General features: G+C 45.7%; 1 protein-coding gene and 1 non-coding gene across 2 annotated transcripts in view; one reads left to right on the forward strand and one right to left on the reverse strand.

The window, feature by feature from the left end:
• The window catches only part of Ehhadh (enoyl-CoA hydratase and 3-hydroxyacyl CoA dehydrogenase), a 35,882-nt gene that overhangs the window by 6,392 nt on the left and 5,442 nt on the right, over positions 1–24,048 (forward strand). The window contains exons 2-5 of the mRNA XM_038345887.1: positions 5,488–5,591; positions 12,379–12,554; positions 15,441–15,552; positions 18,150–18,254. Coding sequence (XP_038201815.1) covers positions 5,488–5,591; positions 12,379–12,554; positions 15,441–15,552; positions 18,150–18,254 — 497 coding nt within the window. The remainder of the gene's footprint in view (positions 1–5,487; positions 5,592–12,378; positions 12,555–15,440; positions 15,553–18,149; positions 18,255–24,048) is intronic.
• LOC119825795 lies at positions 14,800–14,905 on the reverse strand. Its single transcript, XR_005287267.1, has one exon. It is a non-coding gene; the product is annotated as a U6 spliceosomal RNA (small nuclear RNA).

The raw sequence follows: 24,048 nt of genomic DNA on the forward strand, positions 1-24,048 counted from the left end.
TCAGATGGGTTGGCATTGTGTAGACTTAGCACCTAGTTGCTTACCAGGCCTGGCCCGGGAAATGGAGGCTTTCAGTACCCCAGCCAACTCCCGCCCACTCTGCCCTGAAACCCAGAGAGTTAAAACTAGAACGTTTTTCTTTAGAACTGAAGACACACGTACCAATGCACTACTGAAACCAGTTTTGTGTAACAAAGCCGTCTTTAGAGGTTAGTTTGGACTGTCTGATTTTCTTATCCATTTGGGGAAAAATGACTGGTTCATAAGCCTCAAACTTGCTGTCCATAGGGAAAGGCTTGATATGAGCAAAGCTGAAGCATTTGCTCTGCACTCAGGAAAAGCTGGCTTTTCCGCAGACCCCTTCATCTTCCCCTTACCCCCCTCCATCACTCCACCCTCCACCCCTACTCCACGGCCATTCCCTTCAGGCTGTGGGAGCCCCAGCTCCTATATCTCGTAGCGATGTTTTCCCTAGAGCAGCTCATCCTTTCTCTTTATTTCTGTGCTTTGTTGTTGTTGTTTTGTTTTCTGGAGGGAGGTGTTCAGTGTTACCCACAACATACATAAAAAGAGAGGTGTGGTTGGAACAGGAACCGCCAGTTTCTTCTCGTGGCACCAGCTGAGGCAATTTGGTGGAGGCCAATCATTCACTGTCCTCTAAGGGGTTGTTGGCGTTTCTTCGTTTTGGATTTTTGAAACAAGACTTCACTCTATAATGCAGGCTAGCTTTGAACTTGAGACAGTTCTCCTGCCCCAAGCATCCAAGAGCTGAGATTACAGACGTGAGCCACCACTGGCTGCCATTCTTTACCCAGAAGGAAAATACAGTGGCCTTTTGTATCCCTGGGTCTCCCATCTGCCATCCAGCCAACACAGATTTAAAAATGTAACTACACCCAGCGTGCCTGAGGCCCTGATAAACATAGGGGTTTCTCTTCATTTATGCCTGGCCACCACTCCCAGGATAGCTCTAGTTCTGAGGAGTCTAGAGATGGCAGTGACCATAGGCTCCATGCAGCTGATCTGCTCTTTTTGTATAATAGACCTCCATATGTGGGGATTTTCCTTATCCAGAGCTGGTCTAGAAGGGTGCCCACACTGGCTGCGTGTGCCTTGTAATGGCTCAGAATTCGTTTTTGTAATCAGATTTTGTTTCTAATTAACCAGTCAAAGGCAAAAGGTTAAAGGGTAGAAATTAAGTAGGTAAAAAATAATTGCCCTGCAAAGGCAAAAGCCTCCCTTTATTCCCTAAGGACTTTGTTATTCTGTTTTAAGATTTTTTCTTACCATTTGGCATGTTTCATATTCGTTCTTCTTTTCTTTCTCTCTTTCTTTTCTTTGTTTCTTTCTGTCTTTATGAAATTGGACACATTTGACTTAATAAACTTTCTGTTTGGGTTTTGGATGCTGTCATTGTTTTAATAGTTCCAAAGAAGGGAAGGGCTTGTTGTCGTGAAGCAGACCTTGGCTCACGTGTCTTCTCAGATTCCACTGTCCCAGCTGGGAGACAGGCCATGATATTCCTCAGCTGGTCATGGTCAAGTTCTTTTCTTTGTAGCCACTTTTTTTTTATTTTTTCTTTTTTCCTGTTTATGAGTTTTCAAAATGTACAGTGTTATGGTAAAACGGCTGCAGCCGGCAGCAGGCACAAGAACATGGTGGGTCATGAAGGCAGCCGGTGCCAGGCAGGGAGCCACACGGCAGGTGAGAGACAGAGACCTATCAGGCCTGCCATGCAGAGAAAGTGGTTATTTATTTACTGGGTTATGGAGGGAAAAGGGAAAGGGGGAAGGGGAGAAGGGAGAAGAGCAGAGAGAGATGCAGAGAGAGAGAGAGAGAGAGAGAGAGAGAGAGAGAAAGAGGGAGAGAGAGAGAGATGGGAGGAAGAAGTGGGGAGAAGGTAGAGAGGCAGAGGCAGAAGCTGCTTCTTGGGAAGGAGAGACAGAAAAGAAGAAACACAGGCTGGAAGCAGAAGGAAGATCTGCTTGCCTCAGTGTGTGTGTGGGAGGAAGTGGGCAGGGCTTGTCTCTTAAAGGAACAGGACAGACCATTACAGTCCCATCTCTTTTTTATAATAAAAAGGCAGGAGTTTAGGCACAACAGCTTAAAGGAATTGGGACAGCGGATTCTCAAGACTGCTTCCTACTTAATTTGTGGGCATCGTCTGGGGAGGGCACCTGAGAAATCTGGGTGCTGGTCACATTCTGGCGTAGTTGGTCTCTTTGTTCCTGTCCGGTGTTTGTGGTATGGAAATGTCTGGTGTCTCTCTCTCTCTTTTTTGGGGGGGGGTTTCGAGACAGGGTTTCTCTGTAGCTTTGGAGCCTGTCCTGGAACTAGCTCTTGTAGACCAGGCTGGTCTTGAACTCATAGAGATCCGCCTGCCTTTGCCTCCCGAGTGCTGGGATTAAAGGTGTGCGCTACCACCGCCTGGCTATGTCTGGTATCTCTTATACGTGTTTAAGGTATTGGCAGAACAGAGGACAAAGTTTAGGAAAAAATTTTTTAGGACCAGGGAATTGAGAAAGGTGTATCTGACCTGTTTAAGGGGGATCCTTTAATTTGGCTCTCTGGAACTCACAAGAATTTTTTGGGTTTGTGAAAGCCTAAGTTTTAGACATATACATTGCATAAACAGTAGCATATTTATGTCAGAATGACTTGACAGATGTTTTTCATAATGAAAAGTGTCTTTAAGACTATGGAAGACAGCATGAGAGAGAAATTTGATAGCATGCTCTTGGCCTCACACCTTCATAACTTGCAGGTACACACCTTAATAACTTGCATTTGTATTTTACTGAAATTTGTTCGGTGAGGTTGTCCTTTTAAACTGACAAAACCTCTCAGCTGTCAAACTGCATCAGATGTCTTTGAGAAGGATATAATTTTACTTGAGTTATTGATTAAAAATGACAGAGAACTTACTTGGTTCGCACCTAGAACTACTCCTCAGGGTCCTTCATGGTTGTTGAGAGTCATATTTGTCTTTTGCTGTTTAGTGCAGGACCTGCCAGACTCTTGAAGATCCTGCAGACTAAGAAATCTGTAGGAAGATTGACCTGAGCAGCTAAGCTGTTGATTCCAGTGATTCTGTCAACGTCTGGTGATCTTCAGTTTAGACGAAAGGCAGTTTTTCCCCAGTGGTCAGTGCTTGGCAGTTGAAGTGAATTGCAGATGGCCGCTGTTTGGTGTCCATTTGTCTTCTGTCTTCTTTGGGGGAAATAGAGTAGAGTGCTGCTGCTAGCAGCCAACCTGTCTCTTTCTGTTATGAAAAGTTTTTTAATAATCAAGTATTTAAATGCCATATTCCCCAGATCTCTGAACAGTTGAGGGCTGTTTACCAGGTATAGATGAGTTATAACTACAGTATAGAATCTGCCTGGAGAGCTGGGTCCGAGTTTGACTCTACTGGCTCTCAACTTAACAGGTAAAGCAGGGTTGGATTAAGAGACTTAAAAGTACATACCAGTTTAAAACATGGGACTTATTGCTTTGTAGTCTGGAATGAGATACAATAAACAGACAATTATAACATTTAATAGTAAATATAGGTACATTTAAGTTATATGTATGTACACACACATACATAGTGAACAGGAATTGGGCAAAGTGGATGCTCTTGGTGGGTCCTACCAAAGGCATGCCACTGCACAAAACACACATGCAACAGCGTGTGCAGTGCTAGTGTGGGTGGACTACCCTGGGTTGTTTTTATTACGTTTTTAGCTATGGGAAGAAACCAGACATGAATGTCAACAAAGGGCTCAACGGTAGCCGTGAAGGTTGTGGTCAGCTGACTGGAAGGGGAAAAGTCACTACTGAAGCTGCTGGTGTGTGTGCAGAGGTTGGCGTTCAGGCAGATACAACACAGAGCTGTTGTAAAGAAACCTGGTTCTGGAGCCCAGGGTTCCATGCATCCTCAGCCGGCCCGTCTGCAGGCGGGAGGGAACGTGGACAGAGCCTGGCTGAGAAGGGAGAGAGACAGAAGCTGCCTCTTTGGGAGAAAGATGGAAAGGAAGGAACTCAGGCTGGAAGTGGAAGGAAGATCTGATTTCCTCAGTGGACAGGGGAGGGAGTGGGCGGGGCTTATCTTTTAAAGGGACAGGACAGAACATTACAACAGGAATATGAATAAAAGATGAGAGCGTGATTGTAATGTGGAGCCCCAGCCCTCGCCTCAGTGGCTCCCAGGCAAGGGAAGTCCAGGAGGAAGCAGTTTGGCTGTGGGTTCCATACCTGCCGCTTACCCATGGGTAGAAAATGGTGTTCTGTCTACAACAGTTGAGTCCTCAGTGAGGACGTCACCTTTTAGAAAATCTTGTCATTATTCCATAAACAGTGCACTATGAGTTAGGCAGCATGTATATTGTATGGTTTGTTGTAAGTTTGGAAAACATGGCTTATCAGGGGTTTGTGGGAATCCCGCAGAGTTTTATCTGCCAGACTTGACCATGGTAGGGTTTTGTCAGGCTGGGGATGGTGCATCCCGAAGCAGTTCCGCCCAGATACTGAAGGACATCTGCTCGCTCCTTTTGGACTTCTCCATGCTCTGTAATGGCTCAGATTCCATTTATTTGATTTATTACTAAGTCAGGAGCAGGAGGTTTTGTTTAATTGTGTCTAGGTGAAAGGTAACTGGGTGAAAGATAATTCACTCACGTGTTAACGGCAGGTGTCTCGTGTGTTCCGTGAATTCTTGCCCTGTTGGTCTCAGCACATCTTTTGCCACAGTTTGGTTTGAAACCTTCACGTAGTGTACATAAGAATTCTACCCAGAACACATAACATTCCAAGTCAAAGTGGTTCGTGTTTCCTTACAGCTGTCACCCTAGGATTTTCCTAGGTTCCCCAACTTCCCACCCTAATCCCCTTGGCAAATTCTCCCTTCCGTTGCGACTACAGAGGTCTTGAGTGGAATCACTGTGTCTTCCCTACTTCTTGAGTGGAGAGAGATCCAGCCGAAGGATGCACCCTTGGTTTGCAATCCCATCCCTCTGGGATAGTGGGTTCAGCTGTATTTTCTGTGGATGCCTCCCTCGTACGGAACCTGAGCAAAGCAGCTACTGCGGTCCTTGCCCGACATTTCTTTGCCCGTGTCTTTTCCTCCTGCATCTATTAGAACTGAATTTGGCTGTCACAGACAGAAAAGTCTCACTGCCAGTGAATTAAACCAGGACAAGTGACTTCTCTCACAACGGTGTCCAGAATACCGCTGTGGTAGCCTGGATAATCTTCCTAAAACTGGTTACTAACGATTTTTCGTGATCGAAGTTGGAGCGCAGTGAAGCAAAGCGATAATTGCTTTTAAAGTGGATTTATTGTATTGGCTCAGCACTTAATTGGCAGTGGACACTTCATCTATTGAACACATAGTGAAAGTTCTGTGGCGAGATTCTTCATTCTGTATCCACCATTAGTAAAGGAAAATCTCTAAGATCGTAGACGTTTAATTTTGACTAATCTGCTTCGTGGACCTTTTTCTTTTAGCCCAGCAGTCCTTAGGGGAATAAGAGACGGACTCCAGAAAGCCGGGTCAGACTACACGATTAAAGCTGTCGTGATCTGTGGAGCAAACGGCAACTTCTGCGCAGGTAACTACTGTCTACATCTCTCCCATTACCCCTGCTAGACCTCTGCCCGGACCACACGCAACAGTGCATCGGCTGCCCCCGTGGGTCAGATCAGTGAGGTAAGGAAAGGGGGCGCTAGAGTGGGAGTGAGAAGGGAAGCATGACTCCCAAGAGAGACCGGGACAGGACTGCGGCCTCCGCGGAACATCTCGCTCAGCACTGCGCACTGCGGTAAACTTGCTGGGTGTCTGTTCTACGCATGTCTGTCCCTTTTACCCTGCCTGAGCCTATGCCTGTCTCTTTGATACCCTTACCTCATTTTCTCAGCCTGTAGCATAGGGACCAGAATTTGTAGCTGAAGGAGGCTGTGTGGGATTAAGCGAGCTGTCTCCGCTGAGCATTCTTGTCAGTCTGTGCTCAGAACAAGCTCAGGATTCCTTACCATTTCATTCACGCTGAGTCCTGAAGGGACTGTCATGTTCCTTCGGACACCCCCGCCCTCCAGGGACCGGGACACTGCTCTGCCGGGTCACTGCATGACAAGGCACAGCGTGGCCGAAGTATCTGAAGTGTTGAATCATTCAGTGTAGCCTGTGGTACCTCTTTCTTTCCCTGCCCCGAAAATTAATATATTGAACCCTTCGATGGAAGTCAGGTGGAAATGAGGGCCGTGGGAATTCACCAGGCCACAGGTATTCAGTGTTTGTATATTGCATATTTGTATATTTCAGTGAAAATATACCGGTGCTACAGTCAGGAGAAGAAACAATGGAAAGTCCTGACCGTAGTAATCACTGCTTGCTTTGCCTGACTAACGCTATAGAGATTATTTACTAATTAAGACAAAGTGGTGATGATTTCATACATATCGTAATGCTCAACAAATCCAGGTGAAGAAGGTCGAGGAAGAGACAGATCAAAATAATACACTGACTTTACACCAGCTTTGCAATGGCTTTCTCGCTACACTCCAAAGCTTGAACACCCACAACGGTGGTTTGGTTGATGTGAGGCCAGGGAGAGGGGCAGACTCATCGAGAACTCGATTTTCTGTGCGATGATGAGGCAGAAATTGGACTGTGATGCCAGTCCCTGGGCTGGAATGTTTTGCTCTTAGCAAAGAATCAGAAAGGACCCAGTTTGATCAGCAGGTGTGTGCAGGACAGCGAACCTCTAAATAGGGAAAGGTACCCTCTTAAACACATTGGCAATATTCGCAAAACTAGGTTGGAAACTGGAGCATGAAATTTGGGGGTGTAGTTCAGTGGTGGGGTGCTCTGTGGTTTCAAGGCCCTGGGTACACTCCCAGTGTCCACAGAGCTTGTCTTGGTAAACTTCTTTTGGAATTCTTCAAGCCAGGCTCCAAAATCAATAGCACAAACACAAGCAGAACTTCTCATCTGTCTGGAAATTGAATTCCTTTTTAATCCTTGAGTCAGCATAAATTATTGGGAAGTTTAGCAAAATTGTTGCCTAAATGTCAATAAAACATCTGGCGTGGGGGTAGGATGGCACACAAAGAAAAGTTAGCAGGTAGTTTGCAGCTGTAAGGGGTTGTTTTAGGGAAGAAAACACCTTAAACCTAATAAGCTAATCACCGAACACTGCAACTGACAAACTGAGCAGTAGCACGCGACCAAATGAAGAAGGGGAGGAAAGAGGAAAGAATTAGAGAAATGGCAAGCAGAGGTAACTCAAAAGGAGCAACAATGTAATGCTGGTGTTTGGTTTTTGGTTTTTGGTTTTTTTTGGTAAAAATTAATAAAAACTTGAGGAGCCTATGAAGAGACTGATCAGAGGGGGTTGGGAAGAGGGGCTAAAGAGATGCTCAACAGTTAAGAGCACTGGCTGCTTTTCCATAGGACCTGGGTCTGATTCTCAGCATCCAGTTCTAGGGATCCAGTGCCCTCTTCTGGAGCACAGACGGGCATGCAGACAAGACATATCCTAGACATAAATACAATGAAAATCAGAGAAGAGGGAGAAAGCAAAACCAGTGCGTTTGAGAGCTCTGAACGTGAGTGCCCTGCTTCACTCCTACAGCCTCTGCACTCGGGAGGAGGGTGGGCAGCCTGAGCTACAAAATGTGCTTCTGGCCAGCTCAGGTTACACAGACAGGCAGTCTCAAAAGAAAAGATCTGGAAGGTGAGAAGGGCCACAAAATAGCAACCAGCATGACTCCATCACTGTGGTCACAACTCTCAGTGACTGCAGTCACCTGTACTGGACCTGCACAAGACAGGTCCTATCCTTAGTTATGTGCTGGGGAGGGGCACTTGGGCCCCTGCCACTTCTCAATGAACTGTTGACCTCCAGTAGATGCTGGGAGAGGGACGGATCATACAATAAAACACAAAGACATGAACGTGGGGATGGGATTCCGCAGAGAATGGATATTGGTAGAGTTGGGGACACAAGAGAGGGTGAGGGTAAGTGTCATCACAATGTGTTTTATACTTGTGTGAAGTTGTCAAGCAACACATTTAACTAATTAAAAGGTAGCTTAAAAATAAAGCAGGTATCATAGAAGATACTTGAAATATGAATTAGGAAAATATATATCTACTAAAACTGACTCCAGGAGAAGCAAGGCCTAAACAGCGTGTAACCACTACAGAAGAAGGATCAGAGCTGTGGGGTGGCACGGACTGAGGACCCCTGAACTATACAGTGAGTTTCCCACAGCCTGAGCTACATTAGCGACACCCTGAATCAAAAATCAGAAGGCTCACAAAGTAAATTCTAGGCCCAGGTAGCATCCTTGGCAAATTCTCCGACAAATTTAAAAGCAATGCTTCTCCAACTTCCTGCAAACATTTGAGAAAGGAGAGAGAAGGGGTTTGGAACTTCCTTTGGCTGAGTCTTCCGAGGCTGCTGAACCAATTTCTATAAGCATTTTTTAAATTTAAATAACATTTTTTTTCATTTATTTCACATAACAACCAGTTTCCCATCCCTCCTCTCCTCCTCTCCTCCCATCCCCTTTCCCATCCACTCCTGGTTCATCTCCATTCAGAAGTGGACAGGCCTCCCGTGGACTTGCACGAAGCATGGCACATCAAGTTGAGGCAGGACTGAGTTCCTCCCCTTACATCTCGAGGTGGGATCAGATAATCCAGCACGGGGAACAGGTTACCGAAAGTCAACTAAGCACCAGAGAGAGCTCCTGCTTTCACTGTTAGAAGCCTTACTAAGAGACCAAGCTACACGGTCATCACACACTTACAGAGGACATAGGTCAGTCCGAATCAGGCTCTCTGACTGTTGGTCCAGCACCCATGAGCTCCTGCAAGCTCAGGTCAGCTGTCTCTGTGGGTTCCCCCAGCATGACCCCCTTGACTGGTAAAAATCCTCCATGAACAGTTTTTTGAGATAGGGTTTCCCCATGTAACTTTGGCTCACCTGGAACTCACTCTATAGACCAGGCTGGCCTCAAACCCAGAGATCCGCCTGCCTCTGCCTCCCGAGTGTCCATAATCTATTTTAGAATACTAGAAGTGTCCTGTTCCTCAGTTCTGGAGGCTGGAAGCTCGTGATGTGAACATCAGAAGCCCCTCCCACTCCAGGGTCTAGGGAGAAGCTCTGCCTGTCCCTTCTGGCTTCCTGTGGCAGGCGCTGTCAATCCTTGCCTTGGAAGTATTACTCCTTACTGTAGTGCACCACCACCCAGTCTGCGCTCCATGTGCTACCATACAGTTTGTGAACAGGGCAAGGGGTTGGAGATTGAGACACACAAAGACTCACAGACAGAGACACAGGTGCCAAAATAACAGGCAGGTAAGCCTGAGTGTGCAGACACTGCTCAGACTGCCTGGCTCTGTTGTGCGGCATGGGACAAGTCGCTGAAAATGGGAGATTAACAAGGCCCACATCATAGTGTCACTGTGGGAATAAAATCACTTAAGTGGGGGTTCTGAAGAAGCACTGAGGATCTTACTGATCATTAAATCTGAACAAAGAAAACAAAAGCTAAGTATTTGGGGACTGGCAAGACGGCTCAGAGGGTGCTTGCCACTAAGCCTCATGACCCAAGTTCAATTCCCAGGACCCACATGGTAGAATACAAGAACTGACCTCTCGCAAGCTGTCTTCTGACCTCTGCAGGCACACTGTAGCACATGTGTGCACACACACAAATAAAGGTTATTAAAATATATATTTAATATACACTTTTTCAAATACTAAACTTCTCAGCATGTCTTTCATCTGTGGTGATATGCCTGCCCATTTTCCAGACAGTCTACAGTGAAGCCAAGAAAAGCAAAATCACAGCTCCCAACACCCTACCCTCTCTCTGTCTCCACAGTTCTCCCCAGCAGGTCCACGATGAAGTCCCCTCATCTGAGGCAGCTCCTCTTTGCCCAGTATGATTTATTTTCCTTTTTAAAAAGCTTCATTATTTTCATTTTATGTGTATGAGTGTTTTTCCAGCATGTATGCCTGTCCCATGTACGTGCAATGCCAACAGAAGCCAGAGGAGGGCATCAGATCCTCTAGAACTGGAACTGAACCAGGGTCCTCTTGAAGAGTAGGTGATACCCTTGACTGCTGAGTCATCTCTCCAGCCCCCTGTATCACCTCCTCTGAACTTGAACGGATCTGTAGAAGCTCTGCTTCTAAGTCAGATGAGAGTCCCAGGTACTTTGTGGGTGTGGCCGCAAACTATGTCTTAGTTTGTGTTGATGCTAGCCTGCGCTTAAACCAGTACCCGACCAGGGCAGTGTGAGCCAGTACCTGACCAGAGCACTGCGAGCAATCAAAAGGATAGACCAACCCTAATCTTCTGTTATATAAAAGGTGTAACAACCACTCTTGTCTTAGAAGTATAACTGCTGGGATACTCTATCAGTGTTATTTATTCCAGTAGAAGATTTAAAAGGATAATGATATGATTATTTCAAAAGATGCAGGGAAAATTATATTTAATAGCAAAGATAAAAATTCTTAGTGAACTAGAAGATAGCCATGTTTACAAGATCTACGGCCAACAGGTAGATGCTGAGTAGGAATCTTTCCTTAGGGGAGAAAGGGAAGGCTGAGCCCCACTCATTTAGACTGAGACCCTTGTCAGCCTGCTAAACTAGAAAAATAAATCCATGGTGTAAGGGCTATGAAGGAAGATAAAAACAAAACAAAACAAAAAACCAAATTACCCAAAGATACAGTAATGTTTGCAGGAATGGCAAAATTATTAATCAGAAATTCATTGGAATTAAGAAAGGAATCTAATAAAACTTCTAGACATTAAACCAGTATCCAAATTTTAATTTTTTTCTCCAAGAAGTCAAATCACCTTTGGTCTCTGTGACTGCGCTGTGTGATTAAAAAATTACAGGGAGGCGCAGGCTTTGTAGCCTGCCTGCCTGGGGTAGGATCTCTCTTTCATAAGTAACTGTAATTTAATTGTTGTGTCTTGCATAATCAGTTAATATTTTGAAACTGTAAATTTCTCAGTGGTGATGCAGAGGATTATACTGTGCAGGTGAATTGGTAAGAAACTTAAAGGAGGTGGCATGTGGGCCATGTGCCTCAGGCCCAGCGTCTTCACACGGTGTGGATGAAGAGCAGGTAGAAAAGAGGGGAAAGGAAGAAGTAGGTAATACGGTTTACCCAAAATTATTATTTTCAATTTAAAATGTTTTGCAGCCCTGTGGACTAAATACAGGGCTTTTGCATGCACTGCTGGTCCTCTGCAACTGAGCTGTACCCTCAGCCCTGAAACGATTGCTTGTGAAGTTTATACCAAGCTTACTGATGCCAAAGGATAGACAACGCCCCGTGGGAACACTAGGAATTGCCTGCATGGTCAAGTGAAAACAAAAAATAAGGTTTTACAGTGCGCTCTCCATGTTAGAAAGACATACTGAGATCTCTTAAAACTTTCAAGTCACTTAAGACAGCCACTGAGACCAAAAGGGTAAATGTCATAGTGAGGCCATAAATCCATTTACATACGCTTGGGAGGACGAAGAATTCAGCAGCCTTGAGCCGTATCTCTGGGAGATGATATTTAGGCGGTCCTTCGTTGCTTTGTTTTTGTACAGGTTTTAAATTTTCATAATTCCTGTCTCATTTTTATAATCCAGAAAGACAAGCTGTGTTAATTTTATTACTCATGAGAAATTTATCAGGGGCTGGAGAGCTGGCTCAGTGACTAAAAACACTGGCTGCTCTTCCAGAGGACCTGTGTTTGATTCCTGCTCACGTTGGCATGGGATGGACACTCACAGCCCTGTGTAACTCCAGTTCCTGTGAATCTAACGCCCTCTTCTGGCCTCCACAGGCACTGCAGACACGTGGCACACAGATATAACACTCATGCAAAATCCCCATACCCATAAAATAAAAATAAACAAGTCATTTAAAAATGCTTTTTAGGAAATGTATACACACTAAGTTGGTTACTGATGTAACTCGTAAGAAGTCTGCATTTAACTACGGAGTTTTACACTGCAAGGCTTTTGTTCTTAAGTGGAGAAAGGGTGACATTCTAAAAAACTAGGTTGGTGAGCAGCGAGAAGCACTGACTGTCTAAATGAAAGACTTAGTAAAGAATCTAGCTCTTTTTCTGAGCTCCTAAATTTCCCCAAAGTTGGAGCTGCTCGCTACCAAATGGGAACACAGAATTTAGGAGAGTATATGGTTCCTGATAAAGATTTGATTTCTCTCATTTCCTTCTATCTACAGTCTGAAGATAAAGCGCCTCTCAGTCCCAAGGCATCTGGGCCTTCTAAGACTGGCTGTGGCCCGGTGTTAGTGACAAAGGCCCAGGGTTCTGAACCACCTCCCTTTGTCCATGTGTCTTTAGGTGCCGATATCCACAGCTTCAGCAATCCCGTAGCCTCCCCTAGCCTCAAACTGGGAGATGTGGTGGACGAAATACAGAGATACACGAAGCCGGTTGTGGCTGCTATCGAAGGTGTGGCTCTTGGAGGAGGACTAGAGCTGGCCTTGGGCTGCCACTATCGGGTCGCCAATGCTCGGGTAAGAGGCTCCCAGAGGTGGGGATAGGGCAGGGCTTCAGTGCAAACTCTCCAGGTGGACCTGGGCTGAGGCTTCTGGCTTTCCTGGGCATCTTGAGTGCCGGTGCTCAGCTGCTTGATTCCTGCCCCCCTCTTCCACAGTTTCCTGAGCCTTAGATGTAGTGGATTAAATAAAATGCTGCAGGTCCCCGAGCAGTGGCAGTGGGAAGCAGGTCTGAGAGCCGCCAGTCCTAGGCAGGGATGACGCAGTTCCCTGAGTGGCTGCAGCAGGCCACAAGGAAAGACAGACAGATGGGCACACCACAAGACCATACCCCAAGTCTATGAAGGTGGCTGGTTCCTGGCAGTGAGCCACAGCAGGCAAGAGACAGAGACATGGATAGGCATGTCATGCAGAGTGAGGCTGGATATTTCTTTAGTGGGTTATGGAAGGGAAGGGGGAGAACGAAGAAGAGCAGAGAGGCAGAGAGAGACGGGGGGAAAGGGAGAAGTGGGGAGAATGGAGCGAGGCAGAAGCTGCCTCTTTGGGGGAGAGACGGAAAAGGAAGAGACTCAGGCTGCAAGCAGAAAGGAAGATCTGCCTGCCTCAGCAGATGGGGAAGGGAGTGAGCAGTATAGGAGGGAGGGTGAGTCGCTTGTTCTTCCTGGCCACCCCACTAGCTTACACCCGAAATAATCACACAGAAACTGTATTAATTAAATTACTGTTTGGCCCATTAGCTCTAGCTTCTTATTGGCTAACTCTTACATCTTAATTTAACCCATTTCTATTAATCCATGTATCACCACAAGGTCTTGGCTTACCAGCAAAGTTCCAGCATGTCTAACTCTGGCAGCAGCTGCATAGCATCTCCCTGACTCCACCCTTCTTCCTTCCAGCATACAGCCTAGCTTTCCCTGCCTAGTTCTGTTCTTCCCTGCCATAGGCTCAAAATAGTTCTTTATTCATTAACCAATAGAAGCAACACATAGACAGAAGAACCTACCACACCAGGGCGGGGCTTTTCTCTTAAAGGGACAGGACAGATCATTACTTTAGGCTCTAGCATTCTTCTGTAGATGTTCCACTGGGAATGGGCTCCCCACCTCTGCATTTTGATTGGTTGTGATTCTCTGTAGTAGTCTTCATCTATTACAGAGATAAGTTTTTGCCATGAGGGATGAGTACTACACTTCTGTGGGCACAAGGACAAATATTTACAATGTAGTTAGGGACTGTGCTCTTTAGTTAAGTGGTGGCTGTAGGTTCGCCTCCAAGGTCTATGACTTCACTAGCCCTGAGTAGTTGACTAGGTTTCCAGTACCAGTGATGGATTCCCTTTTGTTGAGCAAGTCTTAAGTCCAACTCAAGAGCTGTTGGTTTACATGAAGATGTGGGTGCCATCTCTGCACCCAGAGAGCTGTGGGTTTACATGAAGATGTAGGTGTCACCATTGCACCCATGATGTTTGCTATGGTTCGTGGGCATCATAGCTGGATTGTTGGTTGCTTCCCTCCCTTGGAAGCTTGTGGGACCATGAAAGCTGGTCCTCAGGGAGGAGGTTTTTGGATCAGTTCCAGCTCCACAGCCTCTGGGTCCTGTTTCTGGAGTGCATGGTGTCTTCAGTAATAGGGACTTACCTTCCACCTCTGGGAAGCAACCAAAGGTAATAACAATATTCTGTAGTGTTTTGGGAGTCTCTTGGACAATCCTAACCCACTCAAACAAGGACTTCTCATGTTTGGTGTTGGGGTTTCTGTTAAATTGTCTATGACCCTTTTAGGTGGTGTTGTCAGACCAGATGGGGAAATACAATTTAAACTATATTTATTTACACATATATACAGATTAATATGTGTTATGTGTAATTTTCGGTAGAGAGATAATAGTATTGATATATTATGATTTTCAGACATCGTGTGTGTGTATGTGCATGTGTGTGTGTGCGTGTGTGTGCATGTGTTTGTGTGTGTGTGTTGGCATGTGGCCTGCTTGTCTGACTACATGAAGGAGTCAGATCCACAGAAACTGGAGTTACAGACAGTTCTGAGCTGCCATGTGGGTGCTGGGAATTGAACTCAGGTCCTTTGGAAGAGCAGTCAGTGCTCTTAACTGCTGAGACCCCCTTTTCAGACATCTCTGCTGTTCATGTATCCTCCTTCTTTATTCTGTTTGTTGTGTTCTTTCCCCCTTCCTAAGTAAAACTCCCCGTTTTCCCTATCTCCCCCTTCAAATCACTTGTACCCTAATGTTCCCCTCTGTACTGAAAACTATGGAGAGCTTCACAGACATGTGTGCCACTCTTGGCAGCTCCCATGCCAATCATCTCTGCATTGTTCCAGTTTGAGCGTATGTGCTGCCAAAATGAGCACCTGCCTTCTTTATTGTATTCGCTCAGGCAGGCATCACACGTGTTTCTTTTGGGTTTCCATTTACATTCCCAATGGGTAATGACACTGAGCATCATGTACCACTTGGATCCTTTCTCTGGGGCATTGTTTATCCAGATAATCAGTCCATTATTAGTTGGTTGCCCTTTTATTGTTAAGTTGTGGATGTTCTTTGTAGAGTGGAGATACAGGAAGTTCTGTATTGTCCCCTTCCATCCTCGGGGTTTGGTCCACAGTCTGCTGCTTGCAGGGACCCTGAAAATCACAAAAACTATTTTGTTATCTGAGAGGGGTCCTTATAGACTCAAAGAAGGAAATGGGCCCAAGCAAGGATGTGTGAAAATAGCACAGCTCTGCTCAGAATGTGATGTAAAGAGACAGCAGACACTGTGTGCCCTCCAGAGACTGTTGCTGACTTCAGTGAAGCTATGTCTTATGGTGTGGGAAGTCCTGGGCAGACTAAGATCTCATTACACTCTCTCATTATGATGGCCTTTCTGCCCTGACTGTCTTGTAGGCTCATGTTGGCTTTCCAGAAGTCACATTGGGAATTCTTCCTGGTGCCAGAGGAACCCAGCTTTTCCCCAGACTCGTTGGAGTTCCTGTTGCTCTCGACTTAATTACCTCAGGTGAGTGGAAATCTTGGCTGTGATTTGGAGAAGGAGGCCAGCACCTAAAAAGCCTGGTCTTGGCCACTGACTCCCCACACAAGTTCTAACGAGGCTAGTTTAATTTCTTTGACTCCAAAGTTTGCCATCTGTAAAGTCGAAACAATAATTTGCCCAAGTACTTCCCAAATGTTTCCATGAAGAACCCACGTGAGAGCCTTCTAAAGGAAAAGTGCACACAAAGGACCCCTCTGTTTGGGGGTCATATTGTAGTCTATGTTATTTGTAGACTACATATTTATATAGAAACCATAACAGTTGGAGCTGGTGTAGAAGGCTGAATTGTGGGCAGTGGGTGTAGCTCAGTGGGTAAGATGTTTGTCCCGCATGTGAGAACCTGAGTTAGTTCCTTGGCACTGCATAAAGCCAGGTGTGGTGATTGGTGACAATAATCCTAGTGCTCAGGAGACCGAGGCAGGAAGATGTGGCATTTAGGTCTATAGCTTTGTGTGGTCCTTCATAATTTCTAAGAATGTAAAGAGATAAAGATCTTTTAGAATCAATAATAAAGATCTAAATGCTCTGATTTAAAAAAAAGACACAAAACCATAGAAATGAAGTCGATATGAATAAGATATAACTTTTCTCTTCTAAATAAGGTGTGTGAAAGGAAAATTAGAAAAACTAAATGTATTGAATTGAAATCCACTCAAATAATCAATACACATTGATATTGCACATTATACAATAATACGCATTGCTTCCTGACAGGTATATTTTAAAGATTGTGAAGTATTTGAAGCAATTTCAGTTTCCTCAGAGAATGCCCATAACCCAGCACTCTGTAGAAATGCAAAGCACAGGGCATCCAGCAAAAGACAAAACAGAAGCAGAAGCACAAAATACAGGACATAGCCATGATGGGGGCTGAGTTTTGCAAGCTGTAGGGTTTACAGGATTAAGCCTGTAAGGAAATTGAAGAAATTCATCAGGAAGACAAAAGTACCTTGAATAAAAGCAGGAATTAAAAAACACTACTCCTTCAAGAAAGAGAAGCAAAGGGAACTTGGTTGGTTTTTGCCCTCGGCACTGATTCACAAGATGCTGCTATTCTAGCTTTAGGAGAAAGAAGCAGAAACTCTGGGGTTGACAAATTATAATTTGCGTAGGAAAGGCCCCTGTGAGTCAGCAGGCAAGCTGGCCCAGGAATCACACACCTATCTTCTTGAGTGGATGGTGAGATTTGGTGGCCTGGGTTGGCTTTCAAATGACTTCTCAGAAAGGTTCCATGAAGACATTGAAATCTTAGGTTGGAGAAAAGTTCTGGGAGAAATTCGGAAAGACACATGCCAGCGCTGAACGTGTGAGAGGTGCTCTCCACTCCAGTCACTTGGGGGTCTCCTTGGAGTCCATCTTCCAGTGCTTTGTGGTTACAGCATCTTAGGCAGCCTTGGTACTCTTTCTGAGAGTCAAGAACTTGGTGACAGCCAATGCCTCCCTTAGGCAGCTCACACTCCCCTTCCATGTTGCCCCAGAGATCTCAGTAGTTCCCAGATTTCGTTTTCTGTGCCTTGATCTCTTTGCCCTGCCAAAGCAGGTTCACTTACACTCACCCAAGTGTCCTTGGTACAGAGAACACTGGCCACCGTTCACCTACCCCACACTCCTCACAGGATGAGGAGTCTGAAGGCTGTTGATGAAGCGGTTGCAGAGTGCTCAGCGGAGCATGGATTCCCCAAGCTTGAGGTTAGGGGTCCCATTTTTCTTCCAGAGCATAGCAGTTGTCCGATGTGTCTGCTTGCTCCTCCGCCTCCATAGGAAGCAGGGCTGCAAAGCTTGCGCAGTAGAGAGTCCACAGTATAAGGCAAGGTCAAGGTGCTAGATAGCCAAACGGAGACAAAGCTCTGTCCAATTTCTCCTGTGTAACTTTCACCATACTTTGTGGTGTGCCAACTTAGTGAACACATTTCTCTGTTCAGCCGGCTAGTTCTGTATTGGGGGACTGTCTTTTGATCAATACAGTTCCTGGTAAGTGGCAGGTACAAGGTCGAGAGCCCTGTCTGTCTGTTGCTACTACTTCTATCAGAATCTAAACCTCAATCAACTCGCATACCTCTATAGAGATTGGCAGGGTTCTATACCCTTGCAAGAATCTAAAGAGACCACTTTTTTTTTTTACCCAATACAGAAGTACTACGGTAAACATAATTACCTCCATTTACAAGGAGTGGCACCTGAGTCCCACTCCAGGTCCCTATGGTTCCCCAAGTAGTAAGAATTAGTGCTACAGTTTGAATTCCAGTTTCCTGGCTGCGTCAGCAGTGATGTTGAACCACAACAGGCCAGCCCCGGGCATGGCAGAGCATCCGGGAGGCAGAGGCGGGTGGATCTGTGAGTTTGAGACCAGCCTGGTCTATGTATCAAATTCCTGGCCAGCCCAAGCTACATAGGTGAGACCCTGTCTCCAAAAACAAAACATCAGTTATAGCAGTCAGGATGGCCTTAGGCATTTTGACTTACTAACTGCTGTATCCAGGAATGGCCACCTTCCCCACTGGGGAGAGCCACGCCCTGGGACATTCTCACACCGTTCATTAGTTTATTTTCTTTGGTTTCAGGAAGACATATTTTAGCAGGCGAAGCACTCAAGCTCGGCATTCTGGACGCAGTTGTGAAGTCAGACCCAGTTGAAGAAGCCGTCAAATTTGCTCAGAAGATTATGGGTAAAGAATTATCTTTAAAAAAATAGCACAAGATTGGGAATAAGCTAAATGTGCTTTCTAACGAGGAACTCGCTAAATATCTAACGGGCATCCATGTGGTAGAATGTAGCCAAGCTTAAGTGTTGTATTGATCTGGCATAAACTCCACAGTATGTAGAATTAGGGAATGAAAAGAACATTCTTTTTAGTGGTGTTTTGATAACAGTATAACAGAAAAGGAGGGTGTGGTGGAGAGAGGGTAGACACGCAGAGAGAGGGCAGGTGTAACTGCTAGACAGAGCGGAGCTATGCTCGGGCTCTTCCGGAAGTGTTCGCAGGACCGAAGTGATTGCCTCTGAGATCAGAACCCGACATTTGTTGAAGTTTTAAGGAGATGGTTTGGTAGTTCAATCTACTGTACCTTGGGGATGTCATACCCTGAGCATTTTTCTGGGTGAAAAATAGAATTAAGTACAAACAGGAGAACAAACATGCAGCTGGCCCCATAGAGGACAGGACCTGCAAGGCATTCAGAGAGGTCATGGCTGCTGGAGTTTCTGTCTTGGACAAGTGAGTTCTGTCCCTGCTGGGATTGCAGACCAGAGGTGTTCCTTCTGTTGTTTTAGCGCTTGCCTATAGCATTGTTTTGGCTTTTAAAATTATTTCTATTATTTGGTTTGTTTTGCTTTTTGACTTAAACTGTGCCTGTAAGCTAGGAAACAATAACAGTGGGATTGGTGACATAACCCCGGGAGACAAGAGCAAAGTCAGAGTTCAGTTCTCAATAGCCTTCCCGCAAGAAGTCGCAACAGAGACAAAAACTATTTAATATCTTCTGAGGAAAGTTTAGGGAGGCTGCATGCTCTAACCGAGCATGGAGAAGCTAAAAATTGCTTAAGAAAATACTTAGGAGGATTGCTGGACCCCAGGCAGAATGGAGTGTGTGCTAGTCTCTGCTTGGTGACAGAGAAAGCTCGGGGTCGTCCCAAGACATCCCTGTGAAAGCTCGTTACCCGCCCCTGGTAGCGACATCCCCGCCAACCTGAAATCTTTTCTACGGTCCAGCTAGTTGGGGTTTCAGTATGGAGGGAGCACTCCGCTGCAAAGGTGAGTTACTATGGGGAAATATCGCTGACCCCTAGTGGTCCTCAGCAAGTCCAGTCCAAATGGGAGCACTTCCCTGCTGTGCTCTGCCTCCCAGGTGCTGTCACAGCCCTGGATCCCTGTGCTCCAGGGAGGACTGCTGGGCTTGTGAGCACTCATGCATGCAATCAGCTTTCAGAGAGCCTCCTAGGCCGCTCTTGGAATCAAATTCATACTATTGATTTCAGTTTGTATTGGCCTTGGTTTCTATGGGAAGAATGTCCTTACCCGGTCTCCCTGGATTCCGTTTTGAGAGTTGAGTTGCTTCGAGCTGAGGATAAGGGCCAAGGTCTATGGCACTTACATTATGGTCTGGGGGTGTTTATTCCCTTCAGCATTTAAAGTTAATTCTACACATTAAATTCGAAAGTTTGTAAAACAAAATGATGGCCAGTCTGAGCAACATTATGGAGTTTGTCCACTTAGTGGCATCCCAGCGTTGAGGCATTGTCTGCTTTAAAACTGAAGTCACCTATGGTTCTGGCTTCGGACAGTTACACGCGACTGTTTCATGTTTTTGTCGTGAAGAGAGGGTGGAAATGACAAATCGTGCCTCTGATGTACGAATGTTTCAGTGCTGAGACTCTGCCTGGGGTATGCGCTAGCACAGTGAAACCGCGCTGCATAGTGAAACCGTGGGTTTGATTCCAATTCCAAGAAAAAAAAATCCATAAAAATTTACATATATTTTGTACTTCTAGCCAGTTAGAATTCGTATGAATTCTATGAATTATAAAAACTGTAAGGGGATGATGACAGATGGGAAAGAAGTTTCCACAAAAGTTACTGTCCGGGTTTTGTTTTTATTGTGGCGTGGTTTTCTGCTCTCTGCTTGTTTGTGTGTGTGTGTTGTTTTGTGATCATTGGGAATTGGACTTTGGGCTTTGCACATGTGTGACAGAGATATGTCACCAGCCCTCGCTTTCTTTATGTTTTTCTAGCTTGGGGTATGCTAGTTTTCCCAGTTATTTCTAATATTTTGGCTGTGTTTGCTTTTTGTTCAGCTTTATATATTTCTTCATTGTATAGATCATAATTGACTTTTTTTACAATTCTCCATATAAGTAGCAATCCAGTTGAAGAGCAGTTAGAATGTACCTTGAGCTTCCCTGATGTTTGTTTATGCACAAACTCACTCATTTAAGCGTAGAGCTTGGTGAGTGTAGGTAAGAGTTGTGTGATTACCTCCACGGTGTAGTGGCAAATACACTTTTCACCTCAGAAAGTATTGGCTCCTTCTGGCAGATGCCTTCCATTCTGTTTGGCCCTTCAGTAGAACTTACCAACCGCAAGACACTGTAGTTTTCTGTTTTTAGACTTTCATATCGCTGTAGCGTGGATTCTGTGCATGGTTTCTTTCACTTAGTGTGTTTTCTGAGTCTTCTGTGTTGTCTGATGTATTAATAATCGACTACTTTCCATTATTGAAATGTGTTCCACAGTATGACTGAACCATAACTTCTTCAGCAGCCAATGGACGATTAGGTTGTTACCACTCTGGATCTTCGCTGATCTTTGAGAACAAGCATTCGCCCCCTCCCACCTCCCTCCCTCCCTGGCCCCCTCCCTCCCTCCCTCCCTCCCTCCCTCCCTCTCTTTCTCTCTCTCACACACACAGGCACACACACGGGCACACATGCCCATTTGTACACACACAATAATACTAAAATAATTGAAAATATTGTTCTTTTTCTACCATCCAAGCCATTGAATTTACCCAGAGGAAAAAGAGAGGCCCACCCAGTGTGTTGGTGGGTGCAGTCTGATACAGAAATGGCCTTTGGCTGGACAACAGGGGGCACTGGTTTTATTCTCCACTTAGCCACATAGACCACGATAGCTCTTCTTTTGATTTTCTTGTCTTAGCAAGAAAGGGCTGCACAAAGTTAGCTGACTTTTGGCCGTATTCTGAGAAGGCAAAGGCCATGCAGGCTGGGACCTCCGGGTTTGGTCCTTCCTATAACTAAGTACATCCACGGTGTCTGTTTTGGGCTTCAACAAATAGGATCCTATGGGAAATGCTAGAACTTTTAAATTGCTGTTAGATTTTTGTTTGTTTGTTTTACCCAAACACACCTATTTGAAATCTTACTATTTCAAGTTGGGGGTGATAGTAGGGGTCTCTGGGTCCAATCCCAGCAGTCATAAACTGTGACTGTTAGGGCGCCCCTGTCACCCCAGCTCTCTGGGGTAGAGGCAGGAGGAGAGAAGGCCATTCTACATGAGACCCAGTCTCCTCCTTGTTGAAGACAGATGTCATAGGGAACAGTGGAAAAGCTGGGCACAGCACAGGCCTGACTGAGAGCATCTTGCTACTTGTGACTTATTATCTCACTAAACACACCGGTGAGTGATGCCTGCTTTCCATTTTATTTGAGGCCTTACACTTCTTTTTATGCTTCCCTGCCTCCTCTCTCATTTGCTTTTAAATGTAGCTATTAGTACGTAATCATTTGACAAAATAAGGCGGGTGGATTGCCTTGATGGTCAGGTTCATAAGCCACCGACATATCATTACATGTGAGTTTGTACATGTGTGGGAATTTACTTCTTTGAAGCCAGTTTTGGTGCACAGCGGCGGTTCTCCAGCTTTACTACGTCAGGATTTTCTGTCACATAGCCTGCGGCCCATTGCCACAGCCACTCCTCAAATGTTGACTTGGAAAGTCAGAAGAAAATTATGTAAAGGTTTCATTCCCCCCTCCCTCCCATGAGTGAGGAGAGCTGTCACACTGTAGTTAGTATTTTGGAGCAAGTGACAATCCAGAGGGCGCTGGGGAGCTGTTGTGCCCATGGTGTGCATTTTCTCTGCACACTGCATCCTGCAGAGGTGACTACAGAAGTGTATTAAACATCTGTGTTTTCCTAACATACAAAACCTTCCAGACAACAGAGGCCCAAGAGATAGGGCAAAGCCGCATGGAACTCCTTGCCTCCCCTGAGGCTTGTAAATGCCACTTCTCTCCACTTGCCTGTGACTAGCAGCAGTCTGGTGATCCTACAGGTGAGAACTCCTCGTCCCCACTGCATGTTCCTGGTGTGAAGCCGGCCGTGAGGGCTGGGCACGGGGACATCCCTCTGGGAGTCTCAGCTCAGGAACGGGCGCTCTGAGGAGTTGGTTCATTTGTGTGTTTGGGTTCTTTTTTAAGATTTTATTTTGTAATGTGTGTGTGTGTGTGTGTTTGTGTGTGTGTGTGTGTGTAGGTTTGTACACATGACAGCAGTGCCTTCAGAGGCCAGAGAGGGCATCAAATCCCCTGGAACTGGAGTTACAGGTGGTTGTGAGCCACCCCATACAGGTGCTGGGAGCAAAACTCGGGTCCTCTGGAAGAGCAGAAAGTCTTTTAACTACTTCTGCAGCCTCTGGTTTTTGTTTTGGAGGCAGAGCCTCTAGTCTAGACGCTCTCACTGTCTCAAGCTCTGGGATGGTGGGCGCACACCTCCATTCTTTTCTCTGGTGCTCTGTTCTTGTCCATGTGATGAGATTGGGCCCTTTGCCCTGGATGTGTGGTCCATTTTCAACAACAAAGACTTTAATTTAGATATCGTGGCTTTTAAGAATTCTTAAAGCTTTCCTTGGTCTTTCTCTTCAGTTCACTGTTTGCTCTTTGTAATTTTCACTTTGAGTGAATATTTGTATGGCCATGTTTCTGAAGAATGGAGCTACCCTGCCCCACAGGAGAGGCCTCCTCTGGATGTGCCACCTGCCTGTGAGTTGCCTTCCTCACGTTGATGATGGGCAGTTGTTCCATCAGTCATCTATGGAGCCTTAACATGGGGGCAGCGCATTGGGTCAGGGTCAGAAGAAAGTAGTCTTTTGTGTCTGAGGAAACAATTTATGTGAGCACTGGGTCTCTTCAGTCAGATGAGCAGAAGGGTGTAGGCGAGATGACCACATTTGTGTCCTTCTGAAGTGTGACCCACTTGCTTTGTCAAAACTTGTGAGCAGAACCTAGGATAGAAGAGAGTGAGTACATGCCTGCTTGAGCCACCGTTCCTTCCCTGACTCCGTTTTCTCCAGCAGCTGATGCCTAGTTGGCCAGCGTTGCCTGCTGCCCATCCCTGCCTGCTCACTGTGTAGGTGCTGTTTTCTCCTTGTGTCTGGATGGACTTTCCAGAAACCGCAGCTGTCCTCCAGAAAGTAACTCCTAGGGTTAAGATCCACTCCTGGACCAGACTGCACATCAAAGTCAAATGATAGTATTTTTCAGATTGTCACATTTGGTCTCTGTCCAAAAACCAGATTAACTGCGTTTGTGATAAGAAACAGCTATTTGAACGTCTTGAACTTTTCAAAGACATCGGTGTGCTGTGCTGTTAGGAGGCAGTTCTAGTCATGCAGGGAGCTACAGCAACCCCAAGGATAGCACTCCCGCTCTGCAGTGTCCTGTGTGGGTGAGGCCACAGCCCTGACACCCATCCTCCTTTCTCTTCCACCTGCCCTCCTCCCCTCCACGTGTTTTCTTCCCGTCCTCTCTTCTATCCAAACTATCTTCACTGGCCATCCACGAATAACACCAGCTATAGACTGCACAGGTCTCATTGTCTTCCTCAGCCTCCCCTGCACAGAAGGTCAAAGTATTGAATAGCTAAGTGATGGCTATAGCTCCTGGCTCTTAAAAGAGCAGGGTGAGGAGAACCACACTGCTAGCCCCTGTCTGCACTCCTATGC

This window comes from Arvicola amphibius, chromosome 10 (genome assembly GCF_903992535.2).
Source record: "Arvicola amphibius chromosome 10, mArvAmp1.2, whole genome shotgun sequence".
Classification (NCBI taxonomy): domain Eukaryota; kingdom Metazoa; phylum Chordata; class Mammalia; order Rodentia; family Cricetidae; genus Arvicola; species Arvicola amphibius.